The sequence below is a fragment of the Delphinus delphis genome, chromosome 3 (genome assembly GCF_949987515.2).
Source record: "Delphinus delphis chromosome 3, mDelDel1.2, whole genome shotgun sequence".
In the NCBI taxonomy this organism is placed as follows: domain Eukaryota; kingdom Metazoa; phylum Chordata; class Mammalia; order Artiodactyla; family Delphinidae; genus Delphinus; species Delphinus delphis.
The window spans coordinates 7,311,339-7,328,455 of record NC_082685.1 but is presented as its reverse complement, the minus strand read 5'-3'; the positions used below and the strand labels follow the sequence as shown (position 1 = coordinate 7,328,455).

The 17,117-nt window shown below is 60.3% G+C and overlaps 3 protein-coding genes across 3 annotated transcripts; 2 read left to right on the top strand and 1 right to left on the bottom strand.

The window, feature by feature from the left end:
- Window positions 1-823: 823 nt before the first annotated feature.
- On the top strand, window positions 824-5,234 carry PCP2 (Purkinje cell protein 2). The gene is made up of 4 exons (XM_060007614.1): window positions 824-3,376; window positions 3,942-4,056; window positions 4,302-4,426; window positions 5,012-5,234. The coding sequence occupies exons 1-4, from the start codon at window positions 3,329-3,331 to the stop codon at window positions 5,129-5,131; spliced, it is 408 nt and encodes a 135-aa protein (XP_059863597.1). The 5' UTR covers window positions 824-3,328; the 3' UTR covers window positions 5,132-5,234.
- On the bottom strand, window positions 5,193-6,632 carry PET100 (PET100 cytochrome c oxidase chaperone). The gene is made up of 4 exons (XM_060006458.2): window positions 6,532-6,632; window positions 5,835-5,921; window positions 5,651-5,683; window positions 5,193-5,345 (listed from the first exon to the last, which is right to left on the bottom strand). Exons 1-4 carry the CDS (start codon window positions 6,556-6,558, stop codon window positions 5,262-5,264), a joined length of 231 nt encoding a protein of 76 aa, XP_059862441.2. The 5' UTR covers window positions 6,559-6,632; the 3' UTR covers window positions 5,193-5,261.
- A 215-nt stretch (window positions 6,633-6,847) lies between these two features.
- XAB2 (XPA binding protein 2) lies at window positions 6,848-16,719 on the top strand. The gene is made up of 19 exons (XM_060007611.1): window positions 6,848-6,916; window positions 8,020-8,168; window positions 8,477-8,600; window positions 8,834-9,031; window positions 10,300-10,434; window positions 10,514-10,678; window positions 11,958-12,102; window positions 12,571-12,722; window positions 12,809-12,928; window positions 13,045-13,176; window positions 13,280-13,411; window positions 13,515-13,628; window positions 14,872-15,034; window positions 15,143-15,333; window positions 15,553-15,675; window positions 15,760-15,931; window positions 16,144-16,273; window positions 16,404-16,507; window positions 16,602-16,719. Exons 1-19 carry the CDS (start codon window positions 6,866-6,868, stop codon window positions 16,661-16,663), a joined length of 2,562 nt encoding a protein of 853 aa, XP_059863594.1. The 5' UTR covers window positions 6,848-6,865; the 3' UTR covers window positions 16,664-16,719.
- Window positions 16,720-17,117: the final 398 nt, after the last annotated feature.

The window sequence follows — 17,117 nt, the reverse complement described above, 5'->3', positions numbered from 1 at the left end:
TGCAGAGAGAAGGGAGGGATGAGCTCAGAGGAGTGGCTGGAGTGAGGTGAGGATGGAGGGTCTACGGAGGCCAGACCTCTGTGGGACGTAGTAGGACTAACCCGATTTGCCTTGGATTGAGGGGTTCACAGGACCCAGGACTTTCAGTGCTAAAACTGGGACAGTCCTGGGCAAACCAGGATGGCTGTTCTCTCTATGTAGGAGTTTGGGGTTTTCTTTCCTTTTTCCTTTTATTTCTTTCTCTTTCTCTTTCCTGCTCACCTTCTCTTTCTCTCTCCCCCTCCCTCCCATCCTCCCCTTTTCTCTCTTTCTTTCATAGTTTTATTGCAATATAATTCACATACCATACAATTTGATCACGGAGAGCATACAATTTAATGGCTTTTAGCATATTCACAGTTGTGTATCCATCACCAGTCAATTTTGTTTTTTAAATTTACTTTATTGACATATAGTTGATATACAATGTTAATTTATGCTGTACATCAAAGTGATTCTGAGAATATACATAGATGTATATATATATTTTTTTTTAATTAATTATTTATTTTTGGCTGCGTTGGGTCTTCCTTGCTGCACGCAGGCTTTCTCTCGTTGCGGTGAGTGGGGGCTACTCTTCATTGCCGTGCACGGGCTTCTCATTGCGGTGGCCTGTTTGTTGCAGAGCAGGGCTCTGGGCGTGCTGGCTTCAGTAGTTGTGGCACATGGGCTCAGTAGTTGTGGCTCATGGGCTCTTTAGTTGTGGCTCATGGGCTCAGTAGTTGTGGCTCGCAGGCTCTAGAGCGCAGGCTCAGTAGCTGTGGCTCACGGGCTTAGTTGCCCCATGGCATGTGGGATCTTCCTGGAGCAGGGTTCAAACCCGTGTCCCCTGCATTGGCAGGCAGATTCTTAACCACTGCACTACCAGGGGAGTCCCTATGTATGTATTCTTTTCCATTATGGTTTATCACAGGATATTGAATACAGTTCCCTGTGCTGTACAGCAGGACTTTGTTGTTTATCCATTCTATGTATAATAGTTTGCATCTGCTAATCCCAGACTCCCAATCCATCCCCCATTCTCCCCTCCTTGGCAACCACAAGTCTGTTCTCTATGTCTGTGAGTCTGTTTTTGTTTTGTAGATAAGTTCATTTGTGTCATATTTTAGATTCCACATATAAATGATATCATATGGTATTTGTCTTTCTCTTTCTGACTTACTTCACTTAGTATGGTAGTCTCTAGGTCCATCCATGTTGCTGCAAACGGCATTATTTCATTCTTTTTCATGACTGAGTAATGTTCCATTGTATATATTTACCACATCTTCTTTATCCATTTCTCTGTCAACGGATATTTAGATTGCTTCCATGTCTTGACTATTGTAAACAATGCTGCAATGAACACTGGGTATATCTTTTCATGTATCTTTTCAAATTATAGTTTTGTCTGGGTATATGCCCAGGAGTGGGATCGCTGGATCATAATGTAGTTCTATTTTTAGTTTTTTGAGGAACCTCCACACTGTTTTCCATAGTGGCTGCACCAATTTACATCCCCATCAATGGTGTAGGAGGGTTCCCTTTTCTCCACACCCTCATTAGCATTTGTTATTTGTAGATTTTTAAACGATGGCCGGCATAACCAGTCAAGTTTAGAACATTCCCATGATCCCAAGGTGCTCGGGTTTTCTCCTGAGGACAGTGGGGGCCAAGAGAGAGTTCTGAGCAGGGGAAGGAAGGGACCCTTGCAGCTCCTGGGAGGAAAGATGGATTGCAGGGGCAAAGGAGGGAGCTGGGAGATCCTGAGGAAGCTGGGACCACCTCTAGCTTCTCAGCCTGTCCCCTGGTGGTGAGGCTCTGTAGGGTCTGCCGCCTCTCATTTTACTCAGTGAGGGTGACCAAGGTGTTCTGCTGTTATGGGTGCAAGGCTGCCCACAGAACAGAAAAGTGTGTTGAAGTCCTAACTTCCAGAACCTTAGAACGTGCCCTTATTTGGAAATAGGGTTTCTGCAGGTGCAATTAGTAAAGATGAGGTCGTGCTGCAGGAGGGTGAATCCCTAAAGCAACGTGACTGGTGTCCACGTCTTATGACAGCCATGTGAAGGACACAAGGGGGACATCTGTGACAACAGAGGCAGAGACTGAAGTCCTGCTGCTACAAGCCAAGGGACACCAAGGACTGCCGGCAGCCACAAGAACCCAGGGGGAGGCAAGGAAAGACCGTCTCTTCCATGCTACAGGAGTATAGCCCTGCCAACACCTCGATTCTGTACTGCCGGCCTCCAGAACTGTATGACAATAAACGTTTGTTGCTCTAAGCTACCCAGTTTGGGACACTTTGTTAAGGCAGCCTGGGAAACTAATATGTCCGGGGAGGAGCAGGACATCACGTTGGCATCCGGGTCTTGGGGCCATGGAGAGGGTGTGAATGGGGGCTCCGGATGGTGGAGGGCTGCCTGGAGAGGAGGACCAAGCTTTTCAATTGAGCAGAGGTGATGAGAGCGTGGCCCGTGTATTCCGAGAAGAAACTTTAACTGGTTTCCAGAAAGGCATCCTGGGGATGGGGTGGGGTGCAGGTGGGATCCTCCCAGCATCCTCCTCTCCCGGGGCACTGAGGGAGAGCCATAGCTGCTCAGCGGAGGGGGCAGGCACCTTCCTCCCCAGGAGTCTAGCCTCCAGTTCCTAGGCGGGGCTGGGGGGAAGATCAGAGGAGACAGACCAACCTGGCATTGGTGGTGGGGAGACAGGAGCTACCAGACCTTCCTGTTTTGGGAGTAGGGGGTGGGCAACCAGACCAGGGGACAGTGAGCAGAGAGGAAGGGTGGCCAGGAGACAGAGGCTAGCCGGTGGTGCCTCAGGGGTCCTCGGGCCCAGCTTCCCCTCTTCCCACCACCTGCGGACGGCAACTGCCTTTCTGGCAGATATCGGTGGGCAAGCTGGGTAGCTTCAGACCTCACCTCAGCTGCCCTAGGGCCCTGTCCTCTCCCTATGGGACCAAGCCCGCCCAAGCTCCCCACTGTGGGGGCGCTGCTTTGGCCGACTGCTGCACCCCACCTGAGAGTCCCTGGGGCCCAGCGAGTCCTGCCGGGCCAACAATGTCCGAACCCAGGTCACTCTGCCTCCTGCCCCCACGGCAGCCCCCGCCTCACGCTGCAAAAACGATTATCTGGATCATCTTTATGGGGCTTAAGCTTGGGTGGGAGCAGATGGGGCGTGAGCTGGGGATTTGGGGCTGGGTATCCACTCCCCGCCACGTCCCAGCCTCTTAAAAAGCCTTCTCTGGCACGGGGCCAGGGCAGAGGCCAGTGGAGAGGTGGACAGGACCCAGGGGAGGGGAGCAGGGACAATGATGGACCAGGAAGAGGAGGATGGGGGCTCGGCCTCCTGCGACAAGGTGAGCAGGCCCCGCCCCCCCACACCACCAACTCAAGGACCCGTGAATGACAAAGCTAATGAGTTTGTAGCGCACCTAATTAGCAAGTGAGTCTCCTGGGACCCCCGACCCAGTTGCTGCCCAAGAAGGTGCTGGTGGGCGGGAGGGTCCGAGTGCCTAACCCAGCCCCAGGGCAGAGGTCAGGGCTCTTAGTGCTGACCCCCTGTGAGGTGAGGGATGCTGGGACTCAGGAGCTGTCAGGGGGACGTTCCCCTGGCTCGTGTCCCAGCCCCCGGGCCACCCCGCAGTCAGGCCCCAATCTAGGACGGTGGCCCTCTCCCTTGGGGCAGCACCACGTGACATGGCACTGCTGGTGTGGCCCCTGGGGCGGGGGCCGGGATTGAGAAGGAGACTCATGTCTCATTTGGAGCAGCTCTGCAGAGCAGCACATCGGCGGGCACCATGGTGAGAGCCACAGAAGGGGCAGGGCAGGCCCGGGGGTCGGGGGGAAGCTGGCCGGCCAGGAGGGGAGTTGAGGGCTCCTCCAGCTGAGGGGCCGGCCGGACTGAGTGTGTGTGCCCCCCAGGCGGGCTCCCCAGACCAGGAGGGCTTCTTCAACCTGCTGAGCCACGTGCAGGGCGGCCGGATGGAGGAGCAGCGCTGCTCACTGCAGGCGGGGCCGGGCCCAGCCTCCGAGGGCCGTGAGAGCGGGCAGGGAGGTGTGCGGAAGTGGGCGTGATGGGGGGGGTGTGAACGGGGCAAGTGCCCATCTAGGGGACCAGTGGGCAAGGGTCTGAGAAAGTGAGCAGGCAAGTGGGCACAGAGATGTCTGCGGGTTGGGGGCAGATGTGAGCATGCTTCCTGGAGAATGTGAGTGGGGGTGGAGGGATGGGTTGGGGGCCTCCAGCCGGGCTGAGTTCTTCCCCACGGCCTCTGCTTCATGCAGAGAGCGGCCCTGCACCCGAGATGGACAGTCTCATGGACATGCTGGCCAGTACCCAGGGCCGCCGCATGGATGACCAGCGTGTGACAGTCAGCGCCTTGCCTGGCTTCCAGCCCCTGGGCCCCAAGGTAGGTGATGCCCAGCCACACTGATCCCTCTAACCCTGCCTCCCACCCCCACCCCTGTCCATCATCTGCCCCTGGGGATGAGCACCTGGTAGGAGCGCCCACCCTGCGTACTTGCCAGGCACAAGACCCCAGCTCATCCAATACCCCAGTTCAGAGGTAGGACAAAGGCCCAGACAGGGCTGGGAAGACATCAAGGTCATGCAGGGGGCGTGTTAAAGTCAGAGCTGTGGCCAGAACTTGTGGCTCCCGCTCCCAAGTCTGAGAACTTCAAGGAGGCGAGAGAGAATAGACCCACTCCTGGGAAGACACCTTGAGGGTGGAGAGCATGCGAGCTCATGCCCAGGACACTTCCAGACACCCATGTGTCCATGTCACACGTACTCACCCACAGCTTGGCTTCTGATCAAGATCCCAGGGACGTCCCCAAGACCCACCAGCTCCCAAATACCACCCTAAATGCTGAGTAACTGAGGAGTGGAGAAGCTCAGGGATGGTGGGGCAGATGGGGGGAGGTGGGACTCCGGTTGCCACCTGCACCGGCCAGCACTGCCCTTGGCCCTCTGGCTGACCCCTCTGCATCTACAGGATGGAGTACAGAAACGAGCCGGGACCCTCAGCCCCCAACCCCTCCTCACCCCTCAGGACCCGACTGCACTCAGCTTCCGTCGAAACAGCAGCCCCCAGCCCCAGACACAAGCCCCGTGAGGGCCTGAGGCGTCCTGGGCCCCACTTGGCCCCCCAAAGCAGACAATAAAACACTTCCACGAGCAACGAAGAACCGTGTATGTGTGTCATTCTGTGGGTGGAGAGGCAGGGATTCAGGCACTTGGAGGCCTCAGGACCTCTGCTGGGCAGCACGAAGGAGCTTTTCCTCCCGCTGCTTCCGTATCCTTTCTTTGAATTCTTCTAGCTCTTGGCGCTGGGTAAGGGAGTGGGATGGGAAGGAAGGAGGGGCGTACACACCTCAGGGCCTGGACCTCTTTCTCAGCACCCCTCCCTTTAATCCCCCAGACCACCACTTCACAGTTCAGTGACTACACTGGAAGCCTATGCCAATTATAACCCAGGTCCAAGTGGGATTAGCTTCAACCTTCAGGGAGAGGGCAATAAGGAAATCACGTGTCCTTCCACTCTCGGTTCCCTGTCCATGACTGAGGGTCCCATGATGGCCACAGGAACCCACGTTCCTCCCTCCTCCGGTGGGAGGAAAAGGAGGTTGCTTACCTTGTCTTCATTCTCAGGGGGCCACAGCTCCCTCTGTAGGGACAAAGTCACAGCTGGATACACAAGCCAGGAGCCTCCAGAGCCCCACACCCAGGGCAGGGTTGGCTCAGGGGAGGCAGACACTGGTCCCCATCAGCTTGGTGCCCCATAACCTCCCCCACCCCCGGAATGAACCTGTGCCCACCTTGCGCTGTATGACATAGTCCTCAAACCACCCGGCCTGATTGGCAATCCAGAACATAGCCACAGGGAAGGTGAGGTAGATGGTCATCTGGAAGGGCAGGGGCGAGATAAGAAGAGCCAGGAGTCACCCCCACCACCCCCAAACTGTGCAGAGGCTGCTTAGAGCCTGGAGGACCATCCCCTGACAGAGACCAGTGGTGCTTCCCCAGCGCCCCCAGAACCCCAAAACTCCCATCAAGGGTACAGAAGCCATACACCTTAAAGTCTAGCCTCCATAATCCAAGAGGCCCCTCCAAAAGCCCCCTCCGAGTCCGGGAGACTCCCTCTCAAAGAAACACACACACTCTCTCTCTCTCTCTCTCTCTCTCTCACACACACACACACACACACACACACACACACACACAGTCGCCCCAGGAACAGAAAAGCTCGTACTACAGTAAAGGCATCTCTCTGAGATCTCATTATCCCACCCCCTCCCCAGATCACCCTTCTCAGAAGGCTTTCCTCACACCAGCCCTCCCAGAGCCCCGAACCCTGTGCCCCCTTCTCTGGGGTTCCAACCGTAAAGGTCCCTATCAAATCTCAGGAGCTTTCGCTCCAGAGCGCCCTCTCTCAGAGGTCCCCCTTTTCAGAGCCTCCTCCTCAACCAGGAAGACCCCGCGCCCAGGCCTGCAACCGTTCCATTGCTCACTGACCCGAAACACCTCCAGCTTCACCCCCATCTCGCTCTTCTCAGGCTTCAAAGCCGCTTCCGCCCAAAGCCAACCATCCAGCAAGACAGCAGCCCATTGGGAGTCCGAGGGTTCCACTGCTGAACCTGATTGGTCCGATGAGCTTCGTGATGACGTCATATTCGGGCGCTTCTTCTCTGCTTCCGGTAGCTGGACGTCTACGTAAAAGTCAACAACGCAGGGCGCGCAATCAGGAAGGGTTCAACCAATAGGAAATGGGCCTGGTTCGAGGGGGCGGGCCTTCAGCCGGAGACGTCATTATAACGCGACTCCTGCGCGTAGCTGGAGTGCCAGAAAAATGGTGGTGATGGCGCGCCTCTCGAGGCCCGAGCGGCCGGACCTTGTCTTCGTGAGTCCGCGGCGGGCCCGGGGGTGGCCTGCCTGGGGGCACTGGGGCTTAGATGCCTCAGGAGATTCGGGCATGGCAGCCCGGGGGATCTAGGCCAAAGTTATGCCGGTCTGAGGGCAGGAGGACCCTTACGGGCCAGAGACCGGATCATGATGTACGGGCCAGGCTGGTCAGGAGCAGAGGTCTGGTGCTAGAGCCCAGGTGACCTGAGCAAAGAGCAGGTGGTTGGAGTTAAGGGCCTGGCGTCCCGGGCCTGGGGCGGAAATGGGAGTGGGAGAGAAGGGAGACTCGCGTAGCTCAATCTTGAGAGGCCTGGTGTTTGAAGTAAAGGCAGGACGACCAGTCCAGGTCTCTGGTTTCAGTGGTAAAATCTTGATGTCTTGGGTAACGGTCTACGTTTGGTCCTGAGCGTTATAGTTTCTGGGATAAGGGCATGGTGTCTGGACCGGGAGAACCCTGGAATCAGAAGTAAAGACCGGGTGATGTGGAGCTGATCAGGCGATGGCCCGTGGACTCCTGAAGAGTCAAAGGCTTGGTGTTTGAAGTAGAAGTCTGGCATCTTCACTAGATTCTTGGTGTCTCGAGTTAAAGGCTAGGCATCCTGTACATACTTTTCTTTCTGAGATAAGGGTCTAGCTTCCAAGTTCTGGGGCAGAGTTGAGCTAGACTCTGGCTAGTGGGGTCCTGAGGTGCCAAACGTCTCGTGTCTGGGAAGAGCCATGTTGTGAGGAGGAGACACTTGACGTCTAGGGCAGAGGCCTGGCGTCGGACCAGGGTCTTGGTGGCAAAAGAGTCTGGTGATCTGGGCCAGAGTGGATAGCTTGATTAGGAAGGCCAAAAGAGTGATGTCTGGGTGACAGTCTCATATCTGGCCTAGAACGCTGTGACCAAGGAGTCTGATGGTCTGGGTCAGATTGTAGGCAGTAGTATTCTGAAGGGTCTGGACCAGATTCCTGGTATCTGGGTGTCTGGTGACCGGGCTCCCAATGGTGAGGAGTGTGGGATCTGGGACCTGGGGAGGGGTCTGGAGTTTGGAGTGGAGTGGTGCTGCGCGCAGGCTCTGAGAACAGGTCTGTCTTCTCCCTGTACCCTGGCCCTGGCAGGAGGAGGAGGACCTCCCCTATGAGGAGGAAATCATGCGGAACCAGTTCTCCGTCAAATGTTGGCTCCGCTACATTGAGTTTAAGCAGGGTGCCCCGAAGCCCAGACTCAATCAGCTCTATGAGCGGGCGCTGAAGCTGCTGCCCTGCAGGTGAGATTGGTTGCAGCTGCCCTGCCTGCCCCAGCCCCACACCCACCCCACCTTATCCAATCAACCCAGAACTTGCTAGTACATCCCACGTGACTGCTATGTGTTGTGTCGCCGAATATACATCCCCTGATCTGTGAGCACACCTTCCCTGACGTCCCGGCCATTCCCCTGTCGCAGAGACTTGTCACCCCTCCCTGGGCCCTTTCTCCCAGCACTTGTCTCGTGAGGCAGAGTGAAGGGTCCCGAGGTCCGTGAAGCTGACCGATCATTGTCTGCCCCTCCCCTCTCCCCCCACCCCCCCCCCCCAGCTACAAACTCTGGTACCGCTATTTGAAGGCGCGCCGGGCACAGGTGAAGCATCGCTGTGTGACCGACCCTGCCTACGAAGATGTCAACAACTGCCACGAGAGGGCTTTTGTGTTCATGCACAAGGTGGGGAGGGGGCCTGGCTGGGCCAGGGGATGAGTGGGGAGGTGGGGCTCAGAGTCCACGGAGGTGGACAGAGCAGGGGGTTGGAGTCCTGTGGCCTCTGTGCACTCAGGGTTGAGCGAGACTTGGTTCCAGGGGGACGGGACTTCCGGGTCCTGCTGCAATGGACATCTGGTGTCTTTATGGCCTGGTGGTGGTGCTGGCAGCTCAGACCCTGCCTCTCCCCGCACCTGCAGATGCCCCGGCTGTGGCTAGATTACTGCCAGTTCCTGATGGACCAGGGACGCGTCACACACACGCGCCGCACTTTCGACCGTGCCCTCCGAGCGTTGCCCATCACACAGCACTCTCGTATTTGGCCCTTGTACCTGCGCTTCCTGCGCTCACACCCCCTGCCTGAGACTGCTGTGCGGGGCTACCGGCGCTTCCTCAAGGTAAGCCCCTCAGAGGGCGAGATGGGGCCAGGCTCAGGCAGGTGGGCCGGTTCCCCCAGGTCAAGACTTTCCGGAAACCGGCTCGTTGGGACACTGTCTGCCCTAACAGACAGAATATGGGAACAAGGCTTCTTAAGACAGGGTTTTGTTTGTGAGTTCTGTGTTTAATCTCCAGACAGTTTGCTAGTAACCATGTCAGGTATTAAGACAGGTGCCGGGGACAGTGTGGCTAAGACAGTTGCTGCCTCCATGGAGCTTTCAGTCTGACTTTGCAGACAGATACATATTACCTGACCCCATAAATCAGAGTAAAACTGCAGCCACGGGAGAGCAGGGAATAGGAAATAAACGACTAGGGAAACAAATAACAGGCAGGGCTGACAATCGAGGTGCAAATAGCGGGGAGGCACTGTGTAGTTTTCCTGAACTTATAATGTCTCTTACGCGTCCTGAAATGCTTAGCATGGTGCTGTTTAGGGGCTGTGCAGGCTGGACCACTGATGCCTAAGCGCAGTCAGGACTGAGACTGGACCACTGGGGCGCAGGCTGGACCAGTCAGGACTGAGACTGGACCACTGGGGCCCAGGCTGGACGAGTCAGGACTGAGACTGGACCACTGGGGCCCAGGCTGGACGAGTCAGGACTGAGACTGGACCACTGGGGCGCAGGCTGGACCAGTCAGGACTGAGACTGGACCACTGGGGCGCAGGCTGGACCAGTCAGGACTGAGACTGGACCACTAGGGCTGAGGCTGGACCAGTCAGGACTGAGACTGGACCACTGGGGCGCAGGCTGGACCAGTCAGGACTGAGACTGGACCACTGGGGCCCAGGCTGGACCAGTCAGGACTGAGACTGGACCACTGGGGCCCAGGCTGGACCAGTCAGGACTGAGACTGGACCACTGGGGCGCAGGCTGGACCAGTCAGGACTGAGACTGGACCAGTCAGGGCCCAGGCTGGACCAGTCAGGGCTGGGGGTGGACCAGTGAGGCCCAGGCTGGAACAGTGAGGCTCAGGCTGGAACAGTCAGGGCCCAGGCTGGACTAGCGAGGGCTGAGGCTGGACCAGTCAGGGCCCAGTCAGGGCTGGAGCTGGACCAGTGAGGCCCAGGCTGGACAGGTGTGGCTATGACTGGGTGTGTGGGGCGAGCTCTTGTCCGGGACGGTGGTGGGTGGCTGACAGAAAGCCCAGAGTGGGAGGGGGAATGGTGGCATGGCGGCATGGCCCTGTGGCCCCACTGACAGCTGGCGGGTGGATGGGTGCCCAGCTGAGCCCCGAGAGTGCCGAGGAGTACATCGAGTACCTCAAGTCGAGCGACCGGCTGGACGAGGCCGCACAGCGCCTGGCCACCGTGGTGAACGACGAGCGCTTCGTGTCCAAGGCCGGCAAGTCCAACTACCAGGTGGGCCCCGGGGTGACGGCTGGGCGGGAGGGCTCGCCCTCTCAGGGACAAGGCTGACGCTCCTTCCCATGCCTTGCAGCTGTGGCACGAGCTCTGCGACCTCATCTCCCAGAACCCAGACAAGGTGCAGTCTCTCAGTGTGGACGCCATCATCCGCGGGGGCCTCACCCGCTTCACCGACCAACTGGGCAAGCTCTGGTGCTCGCTGGCCGACTACTACATCCGCAGCGGTCACTTCGAGAAGGTGCTTGAGCACGTGGGGCTCCGGGAGCGGGGTGGGGTCTCCCTCCAGCATGTAGTATTGGGGGATGCCTGAGGACACGCGTGTGAGCAGAAGACGTGCACGTGGACCGCTTTTGCCTTTCTGAAGGTGGGGAGAGGCAGGCATCACGGCCCTGCCGGCGAGTGCACCCACCTCAGGCCAGCCAGACCTGGATCTCTCTGCTCTGGCCTTGGACCTGCTTCAGCTTGGGTGTCCTCATTTGCAAAATGAGAGTGACAGTCACTTCCTTGCCTACTGGGACTCAGGCACCGAGCGGGTGTCCGGTGTGAGGGTCCCTCCCGAGGTGTTGGTGTTTCTGTCAGTGTCCACGTTGGCTGTTCTCCTCATCGGGCCATGGAGTGGCGAGCTTGGGGCCGGGGTGGGGGGCGGGGTGTGGAGCTCTGAGAGGTCCCCAGAGGGGCTGGCTTGGGACTGGCTGGGGAGGGGGGTGCCGGGGGGAGCAGAGTGGGAAGGAGGAGCTGGAGGGGGCTCAGAGGGGGTGGTGAAGGACTAGGGAAGGGGGGCCCTGCAGGCTGAGGAGGGGCCGGCTGTGTCCTGCTGCGGGGAGCCGCCAGCCAGCCAGCCGTGAGCAGGACATAGGCCTGACCAGGTGTGTGTCTTACAAAGACCCTTCAGGCTGACACTTTGAGTGGAGCGCACAGGCCGAGGCCGGCAGCAGGAGACCGGCCAGGAGGCTGCTGGAGCCAGCGGCCAGGCAGAGGCAGAGGGGCAGGATCAGCCAGGGCCAGGGGTAGAGCAACGGGCCCGCCCTTGGTGGGGATGCGCCTCGCCCACGCCAGCCCTTTCCTTTCATGCTGCCCTCGGGTTGGTGTGGGGGGTGATGGGGAGAATGTGAGCTGCAGAAGGGGGATCGGGCAGGCGTGAGGGGTACTTTGTAGCAACGATTGAGCACTCCATGGCAGGCTGAGGTTAGGGTCCCTGCAGGGTGGCTGGTCACCTATTGGGTCTCACTGGGGCCAGACCCTTTATGCGTCTCACTCGAGCCCCGCAGTGACTCTGCGTGAGGGGCTGTCACTGTCAGTTTACTGCTAAGGAGCTGAAGCTTCCAGCTCACTCTGGCAGAGGACGGGAGGGGAGCTCCGACCACGGCCGTGCGCTGACGGAGCTGGGCAGGCCCGGGAAAGGCCCTCCGGGGGTTCCGATTTGGGACTGGTGCCAAGGGTGGTGCTGCCGGATGCCCTGTGTGCATGCGGTGGGCACACGTGCCTCTCCTCTGCCAGCACTTTCCCCATCCCCACAGGCTCGGGACGTGTATGAGGAGGCCATCCGGACCGTGATGACCGTGCGGGACTTCACCCAGGTGTTCGACAGCTATGCCCAGTTCGAGGAGAGCATGATCGCGGCGAAGATGGAGACGGCCTCGGAGCTGGGGCGGGAGGAGGAGGGTGAGCAGCAGGGGTGGGCCGCAGGGCTCGGAGGGGTCCCGAGTGGCTGGGTCAGGGAGGTGTGGGGCTTGGGGTCAGAGGCCAGCAGGGAGGGAGTCTGAATGGGCACTGCGGGTGGGATCTCGGCGGGTAGCCAGGACTGGGAACACATCTCAGTGGGGCTTGGGCCGGCCACTGGCGGGAAGGGAGAGCTGGCTGGACAGCAGGCATGGTGGGGGGGCCTGGGCCAGAGCTTGGCAGGGAAGAAGGGCTGGGGGGAATGGTGGGGATTGGAGGGGGTTCCAGAGTAGCCTGGCCCCAGGGCAAGTGTGAGGTCAGGGTGGCCCTGGGGCAGTTCAGGGAGGGAGTGCCCGGATGGACAGTGGGGGGGAGCTGGGGGCTGAAGGGAGAGACCTGAGAGACGGAGGTGGCCGGGGGGCCGCGTGCTGAGGCCTCCCCCCCGCTCCTGTCTTTTCCCACGGGTCCCAGACGACGTGGACCTGGAGCTGCGCCTGGCTCGCTTTGAGCAGCTCATCAGCCGGCGGCCCCTGCTCCTCAACAGCGTCCTGCTGCGCCAGAACCCGCACCACGTGCACGAGTGGCACAAGCGCGTGGCCCTGCACGAGGGCCGCCCGAGGGAGGTACGTGGCGGCCCCGCCCCCCGTCCCCAGGCCCCGCCCTCCCCAACCAGGGCCCTGCCCAGCCTGACCCAACCCTTCCTGCCCAGATCATTAACACGTACACGGAGGCCGTGCAGACTGTGGACCCCTTCAAGGCGACCGGCAAGCCCCACACCCTGTGGGTTGCGTTCGCCAAGTTTTACGAGGACAACGGGCAGCTGGATGACGTGAGTGTCGTGTTGCCAGTGCGCGTTGCATGAACGAGTACTTACAGGTCCTCCGCCCAGCGCCCACAGCCGGGCGGGTGGGTGGGGTCTCAGCTTGGCCTCTGCCCGCCCCACAGGCCCGCATCATCCTGGAGAAAGCCACCAAGGTGAGCTTCAAGCAGGTGGACGACCTGGCCAGCGTGTGGTGCGAGTGTGGTGAGCTGGAGCTCCGGCACGAGAACTACGACCAGGCCTTGCGGCTGCTGCGAGTAAACACAAGCCCGGGTTGGGAGGGGGTGGGGGAGCCTCAGGGTGTGTGATCTGGTCCTGGACACCCCCGCGGCTTTCCCCCTGCTGGCGCTGCCCATGCAGAAGGCGACGGCGCTGCCCGCCCGCCGCGCCGAGTACTTCGACGGCTCGGAGCCTGTGCAGAACCGCGTATACAAGTCTCTGAAGGTGTGGTCAATGCTGGCCGACCTGGAGGAGAGCCTCGGCACCTTCCAGGTGAGCCGCCAGGATGGGATGGGGGCGTGGGATGGGACACGCCCCGCGGAGGGCCGCTGACTCCACCCCTGGGACATGCTCTGACCGGCCCCCTGCCCCACAGTCCACCAAAGCCGTCTATGACCGCATCCTGGACCTGCGCATCGCCACGCCCCAAATCGTCATCAACTACGCCATGTTCCTGGAGGAGCACAAGTACTTTGAAGAGAGCTTCAAGGTGAGGGGGCCCCGGACGGCATTGTCCCTACCCGGGCTGCCATCACAGCCGACTGGGAGGCTTAAACAACAGAGACGTGTTTTCTCAGTCCTGAAGGTCGGAAGCCTGAGATCAAGGCGTCGGCAGGGCTGGTTTCCTCTGAGGCCCCTCTCCTTGGCTTGTAGAGGCTGTTTTCTCACTGTGTCTTCACGTGGACACCTTTTTGTGTGTTTTTGGTGTTCCTCCTGTGCCCAGCTCTGCTTTTGTGAGGCTGTCAGTTGTATTGGAATGAAATTTACCCTAATCTCTCTTTTTTTTTTAATTTATTTATTTTTGGCTGTGTTGGGTCTCCGTTGCTGCGTGCAGGCTTTCTGTAGTTGTGGCGAGCGGGGGCTGCTCTTTGTTGTGGTGCGTGGGCTTCTCATTGAGGTGGCTTCTCGTTGCGGAGCACGGACTCTAGGTGCACGGGCTTCAGTAGCTGTGGCTCGTGGGCTTAGTAGTCATGGCACACGGGCTTAGCTGATCTGCGGCACGTGGGATCTTCCTGGACCAGGGCTCAAACCCGTGTCCCCTGCATTGGCAGGCGGATTCTTAACCACTGTGCCACCAGGGAAGTCCTCTCTGTTTAACTTAGTTGCTTCTTTAAAGATCTTATCTCAGAACACAGTCTCGTTCTGAGGTACGGGGAGTTAGGATTTCAACTTGAATTTGGGGGGGACACAGGTCAGCCTGTCACAGGCACGGAGTTCTGCCTGTGTGTGCGGGGGTGCCCCTGCCTTGCTGCTCAGGCGATGGGTTGTAGGCACGTGGGGTGTTTTCCATGTGCATGTGTACGTGTGGCGGGGCTTTGCTCCACTGTCTGAGGTTTTGTCGTGTACAAGTGGAGACTGTGCACATACATGGACGGGGAAGTCATACATGCGCACGAGTGCCCCCTCTGCCTGAGTGGCAGGCCCTGCCCCTCTGCCTGGGTGGTGAACCTTCTTCCGGGACACCGGGCTGCAGTGTTTGCAAGCTGAGGTTCCACCCTCCTCTTCAGCCATAAAGTCACTGACTGATCCTAGTGAGCCCTAGTCCAGCTCTGTCTTCGGGGTCCTTGCAGCCTGTCCAGGGAGACAGGCAGTGCACAGACACTCTTGGCTGGGCTTTGATTGCGTGATCACGGGGAGAAGTGGGATGGGGAGAGGTGGGCAGACAAGGGGCCTACTTGCTGAGCCCTAAGGAGTCTCCCCCTGCGGACTCACACGACTCTCCCTCGGGGCAGGCATACGAGCGTGGCATCTCGCTGTTCAAGTGGCCCAACGTGTCCGACATCTGGAGTACCTACCTGACCAAGTTCATCGCCCGCTACGGGGGCCAGAAGCTGGAGCGGGCACGGGACCTGTTTGAGCAGGCGCTGGATGGCTGCCCTCCCAAATACGCAAAGAGTGAGGAGGGCCAGGTGGGCTCGGTGGGGGGGGGGGGGTTGGAGGGGGCATCACGGGCCCAGCCACTGACCTCTGACCCCCCCCCCCCCCCGCTGCATCCTGTCACAGCCCTGTACCTGCTGTACGCGCAGCTGGAGGAGGAGTGGGGCTTGGCCCGGCACGCCATGGCCGTGTATGAGCGCGCCACCAGGGCCGTGGAGCCCGCCCAGCAATACGACATGTTCAACATCTACATCAAGCGGGCGGCCGAGATCTACGGGGTCACCCACACGCGCAGCATCTATCAGAAGGCCATCGAGGTGCCCGCTGCAGGGGGTGGGGTGGGGAGCTGGGGCTAGAGAGGGGGAACAAGGGGTCCTGTAGGCAGGGTATCCGAGCGAGCCGGTGCGCGCGTCTGTGGGGAGGCCCGCCCGCCCAGGGGCCGGCCTGGTGTGCTGGGAACCACCGGGGCTCCCCAAGAGGGGCGGCCCCCTCCGCCTCACATCCCACCCTCCCTGATCCCTCCCGACCCCGCCCAGGTGCTGTCAGACGAGCACGCCCGGGAGATGTGCCTGCGGTTCGCGGACATGGAGTGCAAGCTCGGGGAGATCGACCGCGCCCGGGCCATCTACAGCTTCTGCTCGCAGATCTGTGACCCCCGGGTAGGGACGGGTCCCGGGCCCGTGGGTGTGGGAGTCTGCGGCTGAGCCAGCTGGCTCACGTCCCCCGGCCCCGCCCCTCTGCAGACGACCGGGGCCTTCTGGCAGACGTGGAAGGACTTCGAGGTCCGGCACGGCAACGAGGACACCATCCGGGAGATGCTGCGGATCCGCCGCAGCGTGCAGGCCACGTACAACACTCAGGTCAACTTCATGGCCTCCCAGATGCTCAAGGTGACGGGCAGCGCCACGGGCACTGGTGAGCAGCTGTGGCCCAGTGGTGGTCTCCCGGGTCTGGGAGCATCAGGGTCTCCTCTGCCTCCCCTGCCTCAGGCTGGGAGCTCCTCGAGGGCCAGGGCCTCAGGCCCAGGTCGGGGGGCGCCCAGCAGCACTCAGACCGAGGCAGGCACCTAAGGCCCTGGTTGAGGACAGCTTGCCCACGGCGTCTGACCCCCACGCTTCCCCCCACAGTGTCCGACCTGGCCCCCGGGCAGAGCGGCATGGACGACATGAAGCTGCTGGAACAGCGGGCCGAGCAGCTGGCGGCTGAGGCCGAGCAGGACCAGCCCTCGCGGGCCCAGAGCAAGATCCTGTTTGTGAGGTGAGGGCGGGGCGGTGGAGCCGAGCTGGGAGCGGGCCAGCTCTGCAGGGGGGAGGGGCGGGGAGGTTGGGGGGCTGCCGGGCCTAGCTGAGCAGTGTGGCCCCCTCCCCCGGCCGCCTGCCTTCCCCAGGAGTGACGCCTCCCGGGAGGAGCTGGCCCAGCTGGCCCAGCAGGCCAACCCGGAGGAGATCGAGCTGGGCGAGGACGAGGACGAGATGGACCTGGAGCCCAATGGTAAGAGGCCGGCTGGCCAGGCGGGCTGGTGGGCGGAGGCGGGGGCGGGACCCCCTCCTGGAAGGTGACTGAGTCCTCCTCGCCTCACCCCCAGAGGTGCGCCTGGAGCAGCAGAGCGTGCCGGCCGCCGTGTTCGGGAGCCTGAAGGAAGACTGACTCCCATCCCCTACCCCCTCCACCGCTCCCCCAGTGAAGCTTGTGTTTGTACGTTCTGGTCTGAGCCTCCTTCCTCCCCGCCTTCTCCTACTGCCTCGGTGCCCCTGGGGACTGCCAGCTCAGTGCCGCCCTGCCCCCCACCCCACCCCCCAGTTGGCCGGTGTGGGGAGGTGGGGCAGCTGGGCTCCAGGCCAGGGCACACGCTCCACCCTAACCCCGCAGAGCCAGTTCTGGGCTCCGAGAGGCCAGTCTCTCTGCCGCCTGAGGCCCTGAGCCTGGAGGGGGCCCCTGCGCCCCTCCCTCTCAGCAGATAGAGATACTCAGCCTCCCTACCAGGAACCCTTCTTCCTTGGATGAGGGCATCCCCCTCCCCTTGGGAAGAGGCTGGGCTGAGAGCTCCGGAGGCAGGCGGGCCCCAACCAGCTCTGTGATCTAAGCAAGGCGCTTCTCTCCC